This window comes from Hylaeus volcanicus, chromosome 8, assembly GCF_026283585.1.
Source record: "Hylaeus volcanicus isolate JK05 chromosome 8, UHH_iyHylVolc1.0_haploid, whole genome shotgun sequence".
Taxonomy (NCBI): Eukaryota; Metazoa; Arthropoda; class Insecta; order Hymenoptera; family Colletidae; genus Hylaeus; species Hylaeus volcanicus.
The window spans coordinates 13,252,542-13,274,103 of record NC_071983.1 but is presented as its reverse complement, the minus strand read 5'-3'; the positions used below and the strand labels follow the sequence as shown (position 1 = coordinate 13,274,103).

At 34.1% G+C, this 21,562-nt stretch overlaps 2 protein-coding genes across 4 annotated transcripts; both read left to right on the top strand.

Annotated features, from left to right (window-relative positions):
• Positions 1–671: 671 nt before the first annotated feature.
• Positions 672–17,284, top strand: LOC128880856 (uncharacterized). The gene is made up of 7 exons (XM_054131356.1): positions 672–1,375; positions 2,863–3,415; positions 7,141–7,374; positions 9,896–10,053; positions 10,677–11,077; positions 12,509–12,586; positions 16,867–17,284. The coding sequence occupies exons 2-7, from the start codon at positions 3,047–3,049 to the stop codon at positions 17,007–17,009; spliced, it is 1,383 nt and encodes a 460-aa protein (XP_053987331.1). The 5' UTR covers positions 672–1,375; positions 2,863–3,046; the 3' UTR covers positions 17,010–17,284.
• On the top strand, positions 17,127–21,454 carry LOC128880857 (inositol polyphosphate 5-phosphatase K-like). 3 transcript variants are annotated; one of them, XM_054131359.1, is made up of 10 exons: positions 17,127–17,265; positions 17,918–18,308; positions 18,559–18,675; positions 18,740–18,817; positions 18,930–19,077; positions 19,145–19,320; positions 19,403–19,630; positions 19,702–19,855; positions 19,944–20,133; positions 20,234–21,454. In XM_054131359.1, the coding sequence occupies exons 2-10, from the start codon at positions 18,283–18,285 to the stop codon at positions 20,407–20,409; spliced, it is 1,293 nt and encodes a 430-aa protein (XP_053987334.1). In that variant the 5' UTR covers positions 17,127–17,265; positions 17,918–18,282; the 3' UTR covers positions 20,410–21,454. The 3 variants fall into 3 exon arrangements, with proteins under 3 accessions (XP_053987334.1, XP_053987333.1, XP_053987335.1); XM_054131358.1 differs by having other exon boundaries at positions 19,699–19,855; XM_054131360.1 differs by lacking the exons at positions 17,127–17,265; positions 17,918–18,308 and having other exon boundaries at positions 18,590–18,675; positions 18,747–18,817; positions 19,699–19,855.
• The last annotated feature ends 108 nt before the right edge of the window (positions 21,455–21,562 follow it).

The following is a 21,562-nucleotide window of genomic DNA, read 5'->3' as shown; positions in this document are numbered from 1 at the left end:
ATAACAGTCATCAGATTGACATCGTTAAATGTATTTGTAAAAATATTCTTTATTTCCTCTGTCAGTTACATAGAGGAAATTGTGTATATTTATTACTACTCGGAGTAAAAGTTGCTCCGATTTCTATCCAAACATTTTCATTCAGTATTTGATCTAAGATTTGAGCCTTATCTAGAAGCGCGTTTCAAACAAAAATAAATGAGCTTGAATTGAGCGAGAACATTGCAAAGAAACGAGAAAGTTATTAGCAGAGCGATTATGCAAAACAGAAAAAGAAAAAATATCGACTTAATAGTAACGATTAGAAAGTAGACTATGTTAACAGAAATGCTTACAAGATCACAACAGAGTTTTTCTTTGCACATACTGTGATTTGAGTTAGAAAAATATAAACATTTTAATAAATCGATAAACAAGGTGTAAAATTAGTATCACAGATTGTGGAGTTACAGTTTTTTAATGAGAAATTCTTTTTGACATACATCATATCATATTTTCAATTTTAATTTCAATTATAGCAACCCTGCTATATTATCCCCTATCGTACACTTGAATATTCTAAAATGCTGACAATACAAAACAGTTCAAACATCTGTTGAACACGATGCACGCGGCAATTACTGTTACGTGAATGTAAGATCATCAAACGAATTACTGGAGCTTCTACTAATTCTTAACGTACAATAAAATTACAGAATCACTAAAAATTCAAGCTTGTGGCAAAATAAAATAATTTCCATTTCTTCCTGTATCAGAATGTATCCAATGTCCAACAGGGGAGCCTCGATACATTTTCTAGAAAATGTACTCCAGCTCCGAATCCTTCCTTCATCGATAAATAGCCTCTTCTGGGAGTTGCGTGAATCCGCTCCTGTTGTATGCCACTACCACCTCGGCATCGTCATCACCATCTCCCTGGCTCCTTCGTAACGGATAGGCTTCACCTCCAGAACGGAACTCCAGTCTGCTTCCAGTTTCTCCCCGGAGAATGCTCGTCGGTTTAGTCGGAGTTCGGCTCTCCTAACACGCGCTTCGCAGCCACTCCGTCGACTTATCGCGCCGGGGAATCGACCCATGATCTGACAGAAAATATCTTTCAATAACGTCTATCCTCCATCATCGCGAGCAGTGTTGGTTGATTTTCGTTCGATTGCGTTATCCGGTCACGATTTATCGTCCCCCAAGAACACGAAAAACACCTTCGAAGAGCATCCTGCGGTTAGTGCTCGATTATTTCGCGATATCGATAGTGTTTCCATCGATTCTGCGTCGAGGACCAAAGTACCAACACTCGGAGACCTCGATACCGAAAAGAGATGCGCTGGAAGCAGTGTCGTCGGGATATCAAAGGCAGAGGATGATCGACGTTTAAAAGGTCCATTTGTTATAGTGGTCAATACGGAGATTAATATTGAATCGTAGTTAATCCACGTTTAGTTCGATAGAAATTCGACTGTGATAGTGGCGCACACCGCGATACCCCTGTCTTCACGGTTTTACTCCGGTTTTACTCAGTTCATGCTTCACTCTACTTACGGCTGACCCTGTTCATAATAATTAATGGTGTTAGACTCCATGAATGCCTGCGGACTGGTCATGCTTGGCTCTCGCAGAGAATGGGCTGTAGTTTGTTTGCATTGGCTGCCAATGGAATTATTCTGGAAGGTTTTTTTGTGTTACTGTTGCAACTATGCTTTTCAATTATTACGTCGGTATGCACATTTTTATGTTTACAGTATGAACGTAACTGTTTTTACATGCGTCGAATTCAACAAGTGTTTCGTCGGCTACTCACGTGCAACATCAACATTAGTACGGATGATCTTAGTTTTTAATTCAACGTATTTTTAAAATGTAACGTTTGAATCGTTTGTAATGAAAATGTTGCATGTAACAGTTTTTACAGGAATCGTGTTCAACAAGTGTTTCCAACTGTTGCTCTTGCGCGTGGACACGATATATAAACATTTTCATATATTAACTCTGCTAACGTATATATTAACAAATTTTGTATGCATGTATGCATCTAGGCCTTCGTACAGTAACTTCTATATATGTAAATACTTTTGTACGCGAGTATATCGAGTTATTCAAATTGTTTCAGACGTTTCATTATCATTACATTACTGTTCGAATATTTATTTTACTTTTGATAGAATTATTCATAGTATAAACAATGTAAAACAAAGCATTGAAGTTTTCCAAAATTTAGCTTTGACAATGAGTTTCAAGATTTTATACGTGTCAATGTGCGTACGAAATGTATGAATGTTTGCATTTTGCGTTGTATTTTAGGAGCGGTTTTCCAGAAAATCGTGAAGTTTATCACGATGGCCTCTGTATATTTCAAATATTTGATGAGTATATTCAATAATTCAAATTATTTCTGGAATTTCATTATCATTTCGTTTAGCTCGTGTATTTATTACACTTACAATTATTAATAATATAAAGGATGTAAAATAGGGCATTGATACCATCCGAATGTTGACTTGTCAAGTAGGTTTAAAAATTCCACGTGTATGAATGTGTGCATGCTTCGTATTTCAGAGACAGTTCATCAGAAAATCATGAAATACATTATGGTCTCCCTAACACAATTCATTTTATGGAAAAAAATGGACAATTACTCGGTCAATTTAACAATTTTGTGTTTTTTTACTTTCAAACTAGTATCTATATCCTTGCAACCACGTTTCCAGCCTCATCTGCGATAGTCTCTCGCTCGACTTTCGTTGTCCCGATTGCGAACGTTATTATCAAACAAACCGCCACCGGCGGCGATTTTCACTCTTAAACGGCACTGAAATCTAGTCAAATGGGCCGACGAGTCTTAATTACCGAGGCGAATCGTGATTGCAGGTGCGCTATTCCTCCGAGCAAAGGGAAGCGGGCGCGTAAGGATGCGCTTACGCAGGAAACGGTGCATGTCCCGGTGACGCTGTAGCGACTTGGATAAAAAGGATAAGAGGAATAAAAAGGACAAAAAAAAAAGGAAAACATAAAGGCCATACACAGAGATAACCACGGAAGTACGGATGACGCGATGAGACTGAGTCCGATTATCCTGTCGTGGGCCACGGCAAGCTGGCTAGGTCCAACCGGAACTACGGCGATACGAGCCCAAGCATCGAGGGACTACGAGCTGTCGACGGAATTCTTCCTGGTGCCCAGCGATGTGGCGATGGACAAGAATGGTTTGGCAAGCGTGGCGAGTGTCATCAGCGTTCCAGCGCCGAACAGGACGGTTTCGGTGTTCAGGATGCCTGGGAAAAAGAGCCAGGAGATCGAGGCCGATACTCAACCGTACCCGAGGTCCTTGCTCAGACAACGACCCTGGGCTCTTCCTCTGGCGGCCCTTAGCGCGGCCACGATGCTCCTCATGGCTGGCTTCGAGGTTTTCGTACTGCTCAAGGTCGGTTCGTTTACCTTTACAACATTTTCCAAACTGATCTCATCGCACGTCGGACTCGACGCTGGGGGAATAGTCTAACAGTCGGTGATGATTTCACTTACGTCATTTTCAAATGAAAATAATCCTTTTATTACGACAGTATAATAACTGGTTATCGCGATAACCGTCGTCTAGCAAAGAGTCGTTGAAACAACGACGCGTCATTTTGAAATGGCTGAATTTTGGTATAGCGATTAAGTACATCTTAGTAAGTAACAAAAAAATATTGCCAAACGTTTTGTGCGGAACGTAAGGGGTGCCAGACGCGCACGAAGTTGCATTTTTTTGCTCCTTTATACACCTAATAATTGTCAAATGTATTTGTAATCCATTAGAGGAAAAGAAATAAGCGAATCACTTTGTTAGAAAATATGTGTTCCCGTAGCAAATTTAACATTTTCCAATTCCACGATTACAAAAGTACATAAAGTTGTTTCCAGAGGAAATTCTTGGAATAAGAATTCTTGAGAGTTTCTTTCGAAGGATATAAACCAGTTTTCGTCAACGCGTTGTGCAGCGCGGCGATAAATTGCAAACGAAATTACTTTGGAATTAAACTAGAATGACCGTTGTAAAATGTAATTTATAACTATGCTACTTTATCGCTGGATATCTAGCGCAAAGGAAATTTCTTTGACACGTGTTGGGGAAAAATGTGGGAAAAAGGGGTCGAATCTGTCGCGTGCAATGATTCGAGACAAATTTTCGCTGTACTATAATCGTTGGCAATTGAGATTCGAGGAAGCGGAGAGTTAATAGAGCTTAGGACATAATCTGCATCTATTTTTCTTCCTGTAGCACGTGGTAGAGCGTACAGCAGTGGTTCTTAACATTTTTGAGATTGACACAGTTCGAAGAAACATCCATATTACAAAATTAAAACTGTTGTAACTTGGTCAGGATTGTGATTAGATTAATCTAGCGGAAGTAAAGATACACATACACTGGGACTTTGAACAATTATTTGTTGTGTCAAATATGTTTTAATAACGACCTTTCGAAATGAAGCATGAAAGAAAGAAGAAAATTATTATAATACAAAATTGAGATAGGAAAGAAACGAAGAAAGCAAAGAAAGTACTTTTCAAAAATAAATATGTTGCAATTACTCAAAAGAGTCGAAGTTGCTTTTAAATAGTAGGTATATAAATAATCAGAGAATAATTTCTTTTTGAAAGATAAAGTAATATTCTTGCTTTTTTTCGAGTCAAATATTTTCCTCTACTGAATTACATATTAATAATTTATGAGTGTACAAATAATCTACAAAGGAATAATTTCTTTTTTGAAGGTTAATATAGAATTCGTGCAACGAAGGATTAAATTGATGCCTTCTCTTTATGGAATCGTATTATAGTAAGAATTTTAAAAATGACGAAGTATAGCTCATTGAATTTGTTGCCAAAGCACAAAGAAGATCGATTGACATAGACGGTTAAGAATCACTGACGTACAAGAATCCGTAGTAATTGTTTTCGTTCGTACTTGGACAAGCTCCAATAACCAGCACGCTCGCAATTTCGCCGAGACCTAGGCCTACTTTGCATGTCGATTACCTATTTCTTGTGCTCGTGTCGTCTGCTCGTATCGATACACTCCATTGAGCAGGAGTAGCCAGGAAAGTTTCCGATACCAAACTCGATATATTTATACCACCTCCGACGCTACCGTTACATTGCCGGCTATCTTCAAACTAATTACCTTCTGTTTCAATTTAGAATAGAACGATCAAGAAGATAATATGTTATCGTAAATGGAAAACAAGCCGGGAACCTAATTGTTACCAAGACCGTGTCTATGTACTTTCGTGCCCTTTACGGATATATGGAAGTTTTGTATCGTTATCGAAACAAATATTAATCTTAAATTTGTTTGATCGAAGCTGTTAGTGTGAACATAGTAATTCAAATTTTAAAAGGCATGGATAATAGTCGGGCATCAAGAGGATGCAAAGTTGAGATTTTATTATAATAATTGTACTATAGCGTGTTGTCTTTGTTTTTTATCAAAAGGTTCTGATATATTGCTTCTTTTCTTCTTAAGCATACTACAACTCTTTTTTGTTTTCTATCTGGTACTCGATTTAGTTTCTTACGTGAAATGGATCATTATTTACTTTTCATATATCAATTCAGTGAGTACATATTGTACAATCTTATAAAATTTATATTCAAAAATATGGAGTCGAGTAAGAGGTCTACAAGTTTTACAAGAACTTGACTGTAAAAGAGTTGAAACGTTAAAATAAGTAATTGCTTGTTTAACGCTAGAAAATTATTCTTTACAAATGCTACATTAGCTAGTACCTGCACTTAAATTTTTATCTAGATGAAGATTCGTTCATGGCTCAAGAACAAAGCGTTGTTTGTAATTTTTACTGACCTGTAAGAGTTCATTGTTAGACATTCCACTTGGTGAAATTAATCCATGTAATTACCTTAACTTGTTTCTAATCGTACCGTGGCACGCAACAAACTAGGCGCTCTGCATATACTTTGGTGTACCGTATTCGTTATATGTTTCTAATTCGTCAGGAATTAATAAGGCAAAAAGGAGAGAAACGAGACTAAGAGTTAGCCTTGAAACATACCAAGAGGTTACTTTCTGATCGCCGTATTCAGGTTTTCCTCGCTAAAGGAGAAAAAATTAGAACACGCTGGTGAACTCCCATTGAGCATCCCGTGTACATCGTTTTTTCAGAGTTTCATTCTTAGAAAATCGTGAACATCTGAAAGTCTCTCTTTGGTAATAACGAATGCTACTCGAAACGCGTGTTATTTGAAAACTGTACCGGCTGGAATGCTATTCGTGATACAATCGAAAAGAGTACGATTTCTTGCTTGGCAAGAAATTCATTTCTTTTCGATCGTATTTGAATTCTTGTCGAGCAAGACATCGATAATCGAAAATGAAATGTCATGTAAAATGTCTTGCTTGAACAAGTTGAACTACAAAATTCCTATGATATATTACATTTGGTTACGCATTAACCCACTTATTTCTTTGTAAATCATTTCTTTTTCAATCATGCTTATATTCGCAAATGTTAACAGTGACATAATTTTCATTTTACCAGAACTGTTCTACTCGATTACCCAGTTCCTGTCAAGGTATTACAATTTTTTATTGAAGGTGCCTCTATGTAAAGGGTTTTCCTAAAAGAGGTTTTAGAATTTTATTTTTTAATAGAACATAAATATTATGGAATATATTCGATTCTTTTATTTTAAATGAAGAGAGACGTTCATAACTCTACTGCTAGAAATACTTTGTTATTAACCCTTTGCACTCGGATGTCCCCTCAGAGGGAACGTTGGAAGCCCAGTGAACTTTGGTAGAGATCAGACAAGATAAATTCTCTGGAGCACAACATTTTCAAAGGCGTACACTTTATCGGAGGTTTTCATTCAAGTAGCACGAACAAATAAATCAAAGTAGCGTTACAATAAATTTTATGCTACATTATTTAATACGACGTGATTCCTCTTGGCATCTTCTGCAACAAAATGGTTTCGAGTGCAAAGGGTTAAAATCCTTAAATCAGTTTTGAAATATTTTTCATAAATAAAAAGAAAGTAAAATATAAGGAAAGACTTACAAAAACATGCAAATTTTATTCAACGACGAACGTGTCAACGAAAAGAAGTGTATAATTAACGAAAAACGGATTTGATGATATTTTTCAGGCAAGAGTAACCGCGCCGAACAGACGACATTTGTTTCTGGGCCAAGCACTTCTTTTAGGCCTCTTCCTCCTGGCAGGACTCTCAGCAGCCGCATCCCTCAGTCAAAATCCTCTATCCTGTGCAGCATTTCGACTAGTCGGTTTACCCGCCGCCCTTGTATTCGCGGCTCTTCTGGTTAAGTGCGTCTTCTTACTTTCGTTAAATAGTGGCATCTATCTACCAGCACCGTATCAAGTGAGTTTGATAATATTTCAGTACACGTATAAATCCAGGGAATGTTTCTATCAAAATTAACAACCGTAACTCGTGCTTATAGCCAGTTGTACATTCATTTCATGTGAAATATTCGATTGAAATGTAAATTTCCCTTGGTATAAATATTCTTTTAGGTTCTTTTGTAGTTGTGTATCATGTCAAACAGAGCACAAATTAACTGTTTTAATTATCGAGGTATAAATACATGAAATGTAAATGGGTGTCTGTGAATACTTTGTCGCCCATTATGTTCTGTATGTCTAAATATTAATAATTATAATTGTTAATTTAGTTTACTTTATAGATAGGATCAACTATCCCGATTCAATGATCTTTTTTACATACATCACTAAATTTCCACACGTACTATATACATATGTATGCTTTGCAAATGCACTACAGGTTTTGGTTATTTATTTTATTTTAAAAGATTGTTTCTGTACTTAATTTCTATTATTATTATTATTATATTTCAAAAGAAAAACCTCAAATATTATAACTAGTTATTCCTACATATTATTACCTATATTATAAACATGTACTCCATTTGACATGATATATAAATAAATGAAAACAATTCATGGGATTTATGAATGAAGTTTCTCTATGAAGACAATCAATAGGCCTGCAGGTTCAGCAGTTTGTTACTTAGGTTCATTCATACAACAAAGTATTAATCTGTTCCCAAAATTCCTAAAAATTAACTTGCTTTTCGTGCAATCACAATATAGCTACACGTTCTAAATTAACGGTATCCTCCTCTCTAAATTAACCTGTAGCAAAGCAATCAATTCAAGGTCTGAAGAAAGTTTCAAATCACTCGGATGGAAAAAGGGAACCGATCGATTCGAAACGTAATCGAAAGTTTCCGCGACGTCGGTGTGAATGGAACTTTATAAAACGTCCCGCAGAAACTCGTGGAACGACTCTGGCGGAGGATACAGGGGAGTTTTCTTATTTCGTTGTGTCGGAGATCCGGATGTCGATCTCGATCTATTTGTACGCGCTGGACGGGACTTGAATGAAGAGTAACGCAGTAGTAACGCCCGCTAGTAATAGCAGTAAGTGCAGCTGCCGTGGTCGTAAACTGCAGTAGGTCAAAAAAGTATTTGCACGCACAGTTTTTTTTTTCGAGATAAATGCCTGTAAAAAAAGTAGCACGCAAATATAGTGTACGTCTATTAATGCTTTATACGCAGACACAAATATTAACTTAGAAATGCTAACAGTTTATTGATCGAAAATAGTAATACAAAGAAAATGAACATTTCACAGTGAAGAAAGTATTTGCGCACTATAGTTGGCTTAATAAATTTATAATGCGTAAACAAAGTATTAGTACAATCATTTTCTTTGAATATTTCTAACTACATATTAACCCTTTACATTCTTAAAGTTAGCTGCAAAAAAAAAAGAAACTGTATCGGCATACCTACACTTTAATTTTAAAATACAAAACACATTTTTAATATCTCATTCATTTATCATTAATTATACCCTGTAGTTTCAAATTTAACATATTGTTTCTACGCATAGTGAAGCACAAAATCACGTACAGTAAACTAATTCACTACCTCCTAACAAGCATTCTCAAAAAACTGCGTGTAAATACTTTTCTGACTCCCCCCGGGTACATCTCGTATATACGATGAATAACGTGAATGTTTCTTATACATCTTTTTGCCTCGCCTAACGGATTCACCAGGTGACTGTTTATCGCGCATTATTGATAGGTGTGATTGCACGCTTTAGAGGAAGCAATGATAAGAGTAAAAACCAGTTTGCACCGTGGAACAGCTTGTTAAAAGAAATATTCATCGAGCCCCTTCCGGTTTTATAATATTTTCTTATTATCTTGACGTGCGATTCAATGCTTTTTATGGCTACGTTAAGTAACCATTCGTTTATAGATAAATTGTAATGTGGAAGACGAGTGGTAATAGTATGTCATTAATTACATACGTCGTGTTACTAATTACATTCTAACGTCGATCGAGACTTACCATTCAATTCCAGTTAATCCTTTCGTTCCCACAGTAGCCATACGGCTACTCATAATTTCAAAGTAATATACATATTTCTGGCTTGAATTAGGTAGATTTGGTAGATTATATTCGACTTACAAATTAGGAAATTTCAATTACTTACAAAATTGGAGCGGTTTTTCACGTATTATATTTTTCGAGTGTTTTTATAAATGTATTTTAAAAGTTGTTGCACAATCATTGTTACAATTTCGTTTCTTTTATAAAATCGTTTTCAAAATATTTTATTGAATTATTTCTCATCTAATATACACCAAACCAAAAGTAAATATTTCTTTGGGCAGCTTGTAAATAATTTGGGAATGAAAGAGATGATAAAAGATATCTATCAGACATTATCTATCTTAACAGTAAGTTGATGTAAATTTTTATTGCTTAAAATAATCAAATATGGTTGTGATTATGAATATTTAAATCTATTTTAGACGTTAACCATTTTATTCTTCTCGTTGCAGGCGTTAGTATTGGGATTCGCAGTATTGGTGCAGGTAGCCATCGTTGGACAATGGTTTTACGGTGAACCACCAGCTGTGGTTCAGTTGCAAACTACAGGACAAAGCTCTTCAGCTTCCTGTTGCAAAACTCCTCTTGGGCAGATAGTGGCTTCCCTCGGGTAAACTTTTGAAATGTAAACCTTCCAGCGACACTAGTTTTTCAAACCTAAAAAATCGTTAATTTAGATGCAATTCAAAATTCAAAATTTATTCCTCTTTCTGTTAATTTGCATTTATAGTTACTCATTTTCCATTCTGAAAAAATCATATTTTTCGCGTAATAGATACTTATTATGAATTGATTATAAACATTACATTAATTCGTAATAAGATTTGGCATTAACTAATTTTGTGCACACAATGGAATACGATTGTTTTAATTGTATTTTTATAACTGTTCCAACATCAATTATAGGATATGATTATCTTATAAACAATTTATAATGTACACGCTGCGGATGTTTCTGCATTTACAGCAAGTGAAAATATGAGAAAATGTAGGAGGATGTTCGGTAATAAATCTAAAAATATATCAAATATCAACGATAGAATACATATTGTACTGTTTAGAGTATAAGACATACTTTCACTTCGTGAATTCTTTATCTGAATTCCCATAAATATCCGCAGTCCAGTAATGTATTATAAATTTATTTGAAACATGTAGATCTGAATATCTCAATATCTGCGTGTCGGGTTCGTACGTAGCCAAAGTGTTAAGAGCATAGTCACTTGGTTTCAGGTATCCTGGTGCACTGCTGGTTGCAGTAGCTTGTTTAGCAGTTCGAGCACGCGGTGTACGAGACAACAACCGGGAAGCAGCGTTTATTGGCCTCGCTGTTGGTTTGTCGCTGTCGATTTGGATATCCAGCGCTATCGGGTCGGTGGCTGCTTCCTCGGAGAGTGACAGAGAAGCCTGGTTAGCTTATGGTTTATTGACCACTTCCCTCCTCGTGTTCCTGACGATGTTCCTGCCGAAGGGACGGCAGTTGGCTGCCCTTGGTCGGGAAGCTCCTGATACGGTGATTCGTGATCGAGATGATGCTCTCAGCTCGCTTCCTGGCAGCGGTTACTCGCCCTCCTTCTTCCACTTCAAGCCAGCCGAAGCTTCTTTGAAGAGGAAGCTGCATTATCATAGTGCTGGTATTATATATTCATGTCACATTTGCTTATACAACCCATCTCATCTCCAGACTGAGGATTTTATACATTTATGGGATCGACTAACAGGACACTGTCTCACTGTTAATCTTCTTTTATTTAATCATTTCTGCAGAGGGAAATGATCCAATAAAATATGGAGGATGTAACATTGCAAGAATATTAAAATATACCTCGCACTTGCGCAATGGTTATCATTTTTGGCTGCTAGTTTATATAGTAATTAGTATATAAAATACAGTCTATATAAATCTTCTGTTATCTGTTTGTTTCTGTAAAGGGTAATCCTGTAACATATTTGTTAGTAATAACTTGTTAACGCGATCTTACAAACGATAGATTGAAACGAAGTAGTAAATAATTAAACAAGTCTATAATTATTGCTATACAAAATCATCAGGTGACACATTCACCTGATAGGATCAGGTCATGATAGGACTGCATGGTTTAGGCTAGAACTATAACGTCGAAGTTCAAACAATTTCTGATGTGTCTAGTAGACACGTTAAAACATATTTTACTTAGCAAAGGAATTTGTCCATTCAAAAATTTGTTTAGAAACTTAAATCAACTACTACTTCTGTGACAAATAGACCAGTTGTTCAGAATTTATATCAACACCGATGGTCTGAATTCTGTCTATTCATAGCCTCGAACAGTTAGTGTCTGTAAATAATATTTTTTAAGACCTGAAGCTCGACTTCATGCAACGGTGGTTTCATAATTTTCTTTTCTTTTTGTCGAACAAGTTAGTTTCACCTGCGTTTTCATGCACGCACTGTACGGTAATGGTTGCTATTATATCCTGCGTAGTATTCGTGATTCTCGTTCCATTTCGTTCATTCAGTACTCTGTTAATAGACTCGCCATATCTTTTTTCATAAAGGCTAAGCAGAAAAATACAGAATCTGTTTCTACTGTTCAGTTATTATACATTTCAATTAATACAGCGAGCTACCAGAGATGGTGAAAATTGTATTGCAATAATTGATGACTTATTCATTCGATTGAACAATTATATACAGTTAATACTTTGATCTGGTCACTGTAAACTATTATATTCATTTCTATAATTCAAATTTAAATTCAAATTTTTATTTGACAAATGATAGTCTACTTTGTATTTACTACCCGTACTGCTTATTTAGATAAGAATTTTGCCTGTCTCTCGCATCTACGCATACTACAGCGAAATATTGAAATAAAAAAGACAGTTACAAATTCAGATGTTTCATATATGTTGGATATAATATTCACAATCAAATTGACGTTAAATTTATAGAATGAAGTTATCTAGTCGATATTCCTCGCGTATAATGCGAAGGAAATGTTTATGCAAATAGCTTGTAGCGTTATGGAAATATTACTATTTCTAATGTTGTGTTAACTGTGTCGATGCTCTTTGAATTATAGATCGTGTGGCATTAGTTTCATCCGCTATACCTGGATGTACTGCCTGCAGGCACGGTGGAAGCCCCATATATTCCGACGGTGAGACTTTTCAGAAATTAGTTAGTTATTAAATACCGGTATTATCGATTACAATAACTTAAAGTGCACGCTGAAGTATTTATAGACACGCCAGGTTTAACGTTTCCTGAACCAATGGCGGAAATTCAATGAAGCATTCCGTGGATTTAGATTTACTTAATAGCCGATCGCTCATTTTACGAGTTATTAACAAACATGAATATGTCGTAATCATTTTCTACGAATCACTTTAATAGTAGCCACAGTAAGAAAATAATTATTTCAATTGAACACTATTTCCATAAATATGATATAATATCAATTTATTGAAATTCGAAATTCATTAGTTAATATGTGTTATATAGTATAATATAAATTAATATATATTAATTATTATACATGAATTAGTACTTACGTAATATGTTGAAATTGTTGCATCGTTTATAGTATACAAATTATGTTAATTACGTAATATAATATGAATGAATATATATTAATTATATTACATTAATTATTACGTCACTTCGTTTGTATACTATAAACGATATACCAATTTCTAAATATGTAAATACTATTTTTACGTCCCTACTTATACTAATCTCCCTTGTACTATTGTACAGTACAAAAGAGGTCTATTTATAGTCTTCTCATAATTAAAATAATCATTTCGTAAGACAGAAAACACAAATCAACCGATACTGCATAAACCAAATGATGAAAATATATTTAATCATCATAAAAAAAGAATCTGACAAGAATTCTTTCCTCCATTTGCATCCTTGAGTGATTATCTAGGAACTAGGAATATTTATTAATTGTTATAATTCGTAACAGAGGCAAACGAGTTTTTTTATTTAAAGAAAAAGAAATATCACGAAGAAAAAACATAAAGTAAACGTGGTTAAAGAGGATAAGAGGGTGATGATCCTCGTTCGTAGAACTCACCCCGGTAATCAAACCGACACTTTGATCCAACCGTAGTGTCGAAGGATAGATAAAAATGACACGCTTCGTAAAGTCGTCCAGGAAATTCTTGGGTTCGTTTACTCGGTGTATTCCCCTACCAAGTTTTTCCTCCGTTACGGCGTCGCCTCTGGCGACCTTCACCTCCAGGAACGAACGAAAGGGAGGAAAAACCTCGTGGTGGAAAGGTTGGAGAGGGAGAAAGTTTCGAGGCGGAGGTCAAGCGCTTCTTGGAGAATTAAACTGGAAGGGGAAATGAATCCCGTTAGATCAGACGACGCTAGTTAATCGGTGTCCTCTTGTCGGTGAATGATCGAACCCTTTTTACGAGCAGAGATATGAATTTTGTATACCCTTTGAAACGAATATGGATACCCTATATTCTTCATATTTTCTGGTCCTTCTGTATCTTTGAAATATTTTATTTTCGTACAACAACTAGTTTTCTTTCTATTAACCTGTTACAAATAATTGCTGTGACAAAACAAAATCGAAAATAACCAAAAAAATTGGAACTTGGTCGATAGACTTAGAAAATATTGAAAAAATGAGAATAGTTTACATAGGTTGTAACGTTGACAATATGCACAGAGCGAAACGAAGTTTATTCATTTTACGCTCGGAGTGGGTATAATTTGAAACTTCGATTGAAACCATAACGAAAACCTGCTCCGTTTTTATCGGAAGATAACTGTAAAGTTTCACAACTTTACGATCGGTCAGTTCCAAATAATATAAGTACCGTTGCAGGTAAATACCTTCCATTCGGTTTTATTAGCACTGTAGATAGATAATGATTAATTGATCATAAATGTGATAATATATTTTTTTGGAGAACTTGTAGATAAACTATAAAGAGACGATTTAGGAATTTGTAGTACACATTCAAAGAAATCGAAAGACTTAATAGACACGTTTAGAAAGTAATAATCTTTGAAGATACTCAGGTTTTCAATTTCTTTGATCTACTTTTTGAATGGCTACTCATGCTATGGGTCACGTAAAATATTGCTCATAAGAAATGCTCAAATGCACGCTATTTCTCACCGTTCATGTAAGTAGAATTTGGGTCACCTTCAGAATTGTATATCATACAATAAAACATGTGCAGTATAAAATATAATATAATATAATGCGAATTAAATTAGACAAGTTATATTTTTACTATTCAGCTGAATAGTATGAGCGTAATTTGTTTCAGTTATCAAAGAACTACCAATTTAATTCACACATACCTATTAAAAATGAAAAACAACAAAATTAATTCGTGAATTTTTAAATACAATATAAAATGATTAGACTCTCGTTTTATGAGAATAATTTAAAATTAAAGTAAATATAATGGGATAATGAAGACTAAGAAATCAGAATGTGTTACCTTCTACATTATAATAGACACATTAATTTTAAACTGTTTCTCACATTGTATAAATGTTACTTTAAGCTATATCCTATCGTGCGTTATACAATTCTGAAAGCAAACCAAACCAGTAAGTAGTCCGAAGCGTTGAATAAACATTTTCTTAATAAGTCTGTCAATCTTCATTTCTATTCACAAATTGGTTTTATGCAAGTACAGTGACAATTACCTTTTTTTTTTTAAATGCACAGTGCATCGAACAACCATGTTAACTTCGTATTATGTCTTCTTACCGTAATGTCCATTATTGCGAGTAGGGCGTGGAGTATACTACAAATTGCGAGGCAAAGGTCATCAGCCTGCCAGGCATAAACCATCCGCTCGTTTATGACACCGGTCGTGGTAATCATAATTTTCATCCACGTCACTTTAGGGCTATAACATCAACTACATAAATCAGATGTTTTTCTATCAAACGTTCTGTCGCAATCTTGTTTCAAATATCCAATTTCTTTTTAATTGTTTACGGTGTATATCGGTAATTATACCGCAACCAGGAAGCAGACGATTCTTCATGCAAAAACAAACTGAGAACGTAGAATAACATTTTTTCGTATGACTTTCATAATGGAAAAAAAACAATATTGATAGTCTGTAGGGTATGGGAACTAATTACAGGGCTCATTAAATAACAAGCCTTGATCGCTACTCTATTTGCTGTAGAGTGACCTCAATTTTGAAGAATTTTGTTAATAAAATTAATTTTAGATTAGCTAAGTCACTATGTGATTGGAAATTTTGCATAAATTTTTTTCTTTCTTTTATATATTTTTCTTGTAATTTATTTCTTTTCGATTAATTTATGTTACGTAATGATTGTTTTATTTTTTGGACTTGTTCATTAAACTATAACAGCACTAACACAGAATTCATGATTATGTACATTATGTATAGTATAGTAGTTCCATTAAGTTTCTCATCGGTTACGAGAATAAGCTTCCTCTTAGTGGAAGTTATTGGCCCGTTTCATCCAGTTTTTATCACCTCTTCCTAGCGATTCGATTTCAAAGATAATAAAATTACTCGTCCGTTGCAAGAAACTTTCGAATAATTATAAGGTTGTGAAAAGTGTGACAGGTGTGACCCACTTTAAATCGCGGCTAGGTTTGCCGAGTAATTGTGCCGCTCGTTAATGGGAACTTTGTCCTGATGTTCCATACACAATTTAACAATTGTCTGTGAAGTTTTTAACTGTTATAAAACGCCAGGTCACAGATAAATTACCCATACATGTAATGTGAATATGTATATTTTCTGTGTTCATTCTAACTAAAATCCTATTTATTTTTATTAAGAGTAATCATATTCATTCGTGTAAAAATTGATCAATACTTAATTAGTTTCTTTTTCTTTTTTTTTGTTAATTAGTTTCAACATGTAATAAATTGTTACTCATTTATCAATGTGCATTAATTCATTGCAGAAAAAAAAAGTCATCGTATACAAATAATGCATTTACAAATTATGTAACAGTTTAAGTATTGGCGTTTATTACGTAAATTGCATTGTTTTTATTTACCAAGAACCATATCAATTTTCCAAATTATGAAGACTATTTTCCGCTACTATTCTAGCTATGACAGTATATCAAACTATTTAACACGTTGATTGCCACACTAATACTCTTACAAGTTTCTACTGCGATGAAATTTTATTTATTGACCATTGGAGACTACATAATCAAACATTTGTTGTGGTATTTATTTTTGTAACTTCACCGAAATTCAAATAATTCATGTAAATTCATTTTCTTTGATATTTAACTTTCAAAATTAATTTTTTTATTTCTTCAGTAAAAAGCACTGTCACCCATATATGGGTGACATGGCAGTCAACGTGTTAATAGAGTCAACGACAATAATAAAGTACTAAGTTCCGCAACGAATGCGATTAATAATGAAACATATGTCTTTTGCAGATGTTCATGGGCCGATGGAAACATTTGTTTTGCCACACGGCATGTACTTGAGGCCGGAAGACGCAGGAAACCTATACACAACACTATCAGCGAACCCGAATGTATTTTTCCAACGTGCGGCTCATCCAGGGATGATGTACTGATAACATCCCCGGAAACTCTTTCACGCAATCGTCTGCGGATTTGATTAGAGAACTCCCTACGTTCTTAGATTAGATAGCCACAACACAATGGACTACGTTTTCCCCGTTTGTTCACTTTGTTATTGTAAATAATAATACGAGCTGGTGTCGCTAGAGTGTCGTTAACGTTTCTTTGTAGAAGCGGTGCTCGGTTATTTTGATAAAAAATCAAACGATAGCAGCCGGATGCGAATTACGCGAACAATTTTTAATAAAGGTACGACATTTTTTTATAATCCTTATTTTTCTTTCCATCACTTGTATACATTCATCTCTTTTTTTCACCGTATACTAAATTAAGATTTTAACAGAAATTGAGCTACATTTATTAGAGGATATCCTATATTTTGCACAATTGAATGATAAGAATTGTTCGCCCCGTTTGCGCCATTTATTTATTATCTGTATTGATAAATCCATTTAAATTCATTGATTGCGATTTCAGTTAAAGTGCATTCAGTTCTGAAACGTACACCATGGTATATACGTGATATATTTTAATCTTTGTGATTTCTGGTTAACAATGGTGGCACGAATATTATTAGAACAAACAATAAGTGTTTATTTTTACAATAGTAAATTACAGTAAAATATTTCTGTTAAAATTGAATAGCAAAATTACATAAAACTCTTTCATTTTCATCTTATTAAAAATTCATTGAGAAAAATATTAGTTATAAGAAATTAATACATACTATCAGATTTGAATATACGAATGATAGTAATAATTTATTTAATACTTTTAAATATGTAACTATATGGTTGCAAGTGGGAATGAAAGGCTTAGGAAATTGATTAGGGCGCTTTTCGTACCCACTACTTCACTATCTAGGAAATGATTACACATTCGTGTGGTGTTTGTTTGACAGCAAGCGACAAATTGCTCCGTTGACGTCACGTGGCGAACTTAGATGGTGGGGGAGATAGAATTTCTCCGCAGCTGTCAATAGTATGGTTCTTTAAATAGCTGGTTTGATGTACGGTAAAACGAGAAACCTCGTGGTTTTCGTGAATTACCCAGTGGATCAATTAAAAATAATTCTTCAATGAACATTTACGTCCGTCAAATCATTCAGCCACACGTTGGCATTACGAACAATATTTCTTAACCTCAAAAATGTGTTGGCAAACACTTTGCACAGTCACCGTAATATAACCTGTCCTCAAATACTAATATAGTTGCGTAAATATTTGGGTGAAATTACTTTACAAAACACACGACAGTTACTTAAAAATGGCTGACAGATTGGAACATCTCAGGTAAGTAATAATATTATTGTATTTCTTTTTTTCTTTCACCATATGTCCGTTTTAATCAATATTTTTTGAGTAATTTGAAACGAATTTTCATCTTGGTACTGTATGTTTTAAACATGAATGATGAATTAAAAGTTTACTGACAGGTAGAAAGTTCTATTCTGTTTGGTACTAATTTTAATTTTATTTGTCACTTATATTTCGTAGTTGATTGTATACCCTTTTATTAATAAATATTTATTATTTATTTTAGGATTTACTTTGTCACATGGAATGTGGCGACTAAATATCCGGAACAAAATTTATATCAACTTCTCGATGTTACTCATAGTAATTCATCGAGAACATTACCAGATTTATACTTCATTGGGTACTTATAAAATATTACCATTTTTAATTATGTGGGAAACCGTTGAACTTATCAGTAATGTTAGATTGCAGGAAGTGAAAGCTCAACCACAGAATATGGTTTTAGATATGTTCTTTGAAGATCCATGGACTAAGTCTTTTAGGTGAGCATATTAAACAGTTTAAAATGTTATGGAGACAAGTTTAATTCTACATGAAAATATGGATATAATTATTCTATATTAAAACAAATTATCATATATGAAATATTTGTAGAGAAATATTGAAACAGTATGATTATGTAAAAATACGTACGCAGCGTTTACAAGGTCTTGTTTTAAATGGTTTTTGCTTACGGAAACACATTACACACTTAAGATCGATAGAAGCCCAGTATACAAAAACGGGGTTCAAAGGCATGTGGGTAAGAGGATATTTTAATTGTACGACGCAGTTGGTAATTTTTTTAATGAGAATCATGTTTTTTTCAGGGCAACAAAGGAGCAGTCAGTATAAGATTAAATATATATGGAGTCAGTATGTGTATCGTAAACACGCACTTAACACCTCATGATCATTTACTGGCAGACAGAATAATAGACTATAATACGATACTCACAAATCATAGCTTTACTTGTTCAGATACTTCAAAAATATTATATCACGAGTGCGTATATTAATTAAAATTAATTTTTATAAGAAAAAGTGATATAGTTATAGGTATATTCTAATAATAACATTTTATGCAGCTATGTATTTTGGATTGGAGATTTAAATTTTCGATTAATTGAAAACGATTTATCTGCTACCGAAATCGATTTAATGGTTAAAAGAAATCAATTAAAATGCTTGCTGGAAAAAGATCAGCTGAAATCTGTGATGAAGAATGGCGAAGCGTTTGCCGAGTTGAATGAAAATGCTATTACATTTCCTCCAACTTACAAATATGAATTTGCATCGCAGGAATTTGATCTCAAGTATAATCTCTTTATTTGTATAATACTTTTTTTTTAACATTCGTTGTTTTAACTAAAAATTTGTCAAGCAGGCGTAGACCTTCTTGGACTGATAGAATTTTGTACAAAGTAAATGCAGATGTTTACGATGATGTAAAACTTAACGCTATTCAGCAGAATTATAAAAGTCATTCCAATTATATACAATCAGACCATAAACCTGTCACAGGAGAGTTTGATATTGTTGTAAGATACTTTTTGTAGAATTTAAAAAAAATTTTAATGGATGATAATACCTTCTTTCATTAAACAAATATAATGATACGATTTGTAGGTTAGGCCTGGAGTGCCGGATCATGGTGTAGAGTTCCAACCTGTATCACAATGGTTCATAGACGAAGAAAATTCTGTATCGTATAGATTGTTAGGAGATGCTAAACGTGCTAGTGGTGACTGGGTAGGCCTTTTTCATAATGAATTTTCTAGCTTGGATGAATATATCGTCTATGAGTATGTAGGTCGAGGTAAGAGTTTTTTCAGTACAACTTTATACATATTTATCGAGTTACATTTTAGATATGGCCCAATCATATTGGTGAGTGTATAATAAAAATTGTATCTTAGGTAAAGCGTCTCCGATTCCTTTTGAACCCCACGCGATCACGGAACGAATTTATTTCAGCGATACGGCTATTCGTGCACCGGGAATATATCGCTTGGTTTATGTTGCTCAAGAGGGGAATTTGGTTGGAATTTTAGGCGTTAGTCCACCATTCCCAGGATATCACAGACTTGGCTGATTAATTTTTTTTATTTATCGACTGTTAATGTATATGTTACAAATAAGCCGATGCACTTGCTATATGTGTTTAATTGTCAAATTCACATAAGAATTGAGACACTATGATGGAGTCGCTGTAAATTACTTTCGTTGAATTTTTTACTCTTTGAGGTCCAACATTTTTTAACACTTTATTGCGATGTTTATTCGCAAAGAGATGGGGCAATATTTTATATTTAGGTTTACAGTATATTTTACTTCGAAATTGGTAAAAGAATCTATTACGTGTCCTTAATGTTTCAAATTGTTACATTTCAGTAATGAAAATAAAATAATATGTATATGTATGTATATAGATATACATATATCATACATCAGAGGACCACAAAGGGATTAGATACGATACTGTTTAATAGCATAATGAGTTACCAAGATTGAAAACGTAAATGTAAGGGATTTGAAATTGCGACTAGTAAACTGAAATAAGAATTGTAGTTGATACTGTATCGTTCGGTAAATAACGTACATTTCTCAAAATAGTTCATTTTTTTTATATTAAAAAGATTTGCTAATTAATTAATTTAAACTAATATGCGAATAACAAGCTTCTTCGCATATACGAGATTGATCAAACTGATTACATTCCTCAATTCTGAAAGTGCAATATTTACTGAATCGTACAGTAACATTGTATTAGACAGGAGAAACAAACTAATTTACGAATGTCATGTAAGAACCGGTTTCTTTGTCAGTGTTCGAATGTTACTTTTGGTACCTGGTTTTTCCTGTCGGGCTATTGCCCAAAGGCACTAGTGCTTAAATGTCTTACGCTTCGGAGCTTATTAGAGAGTGCTGAAATAATTTTATGCACCTGACGTACGACTGCTATCGTAGATGAGAATCGTTACCTTAAATACCTTCGATTGGTTTAGCAAATCGTTACGACGGTTTGGTTGTACAAATCCGCGGCTATTTTATTTTTATAGTGCGATAGAAACGCAAAAAAACGAACAAATATACACTGTGGTATAAAAGGGTATGCAAATAAAGAATAATATTTTTTACTCGGTAGATGAATTATTTAATCCTGCGTCGAAAAAAAAAAAATATTTACAAGAAAACGTTTATTCGATAAGTTAGTTTTATACAAATAACTTAGGAGCTTTACAATA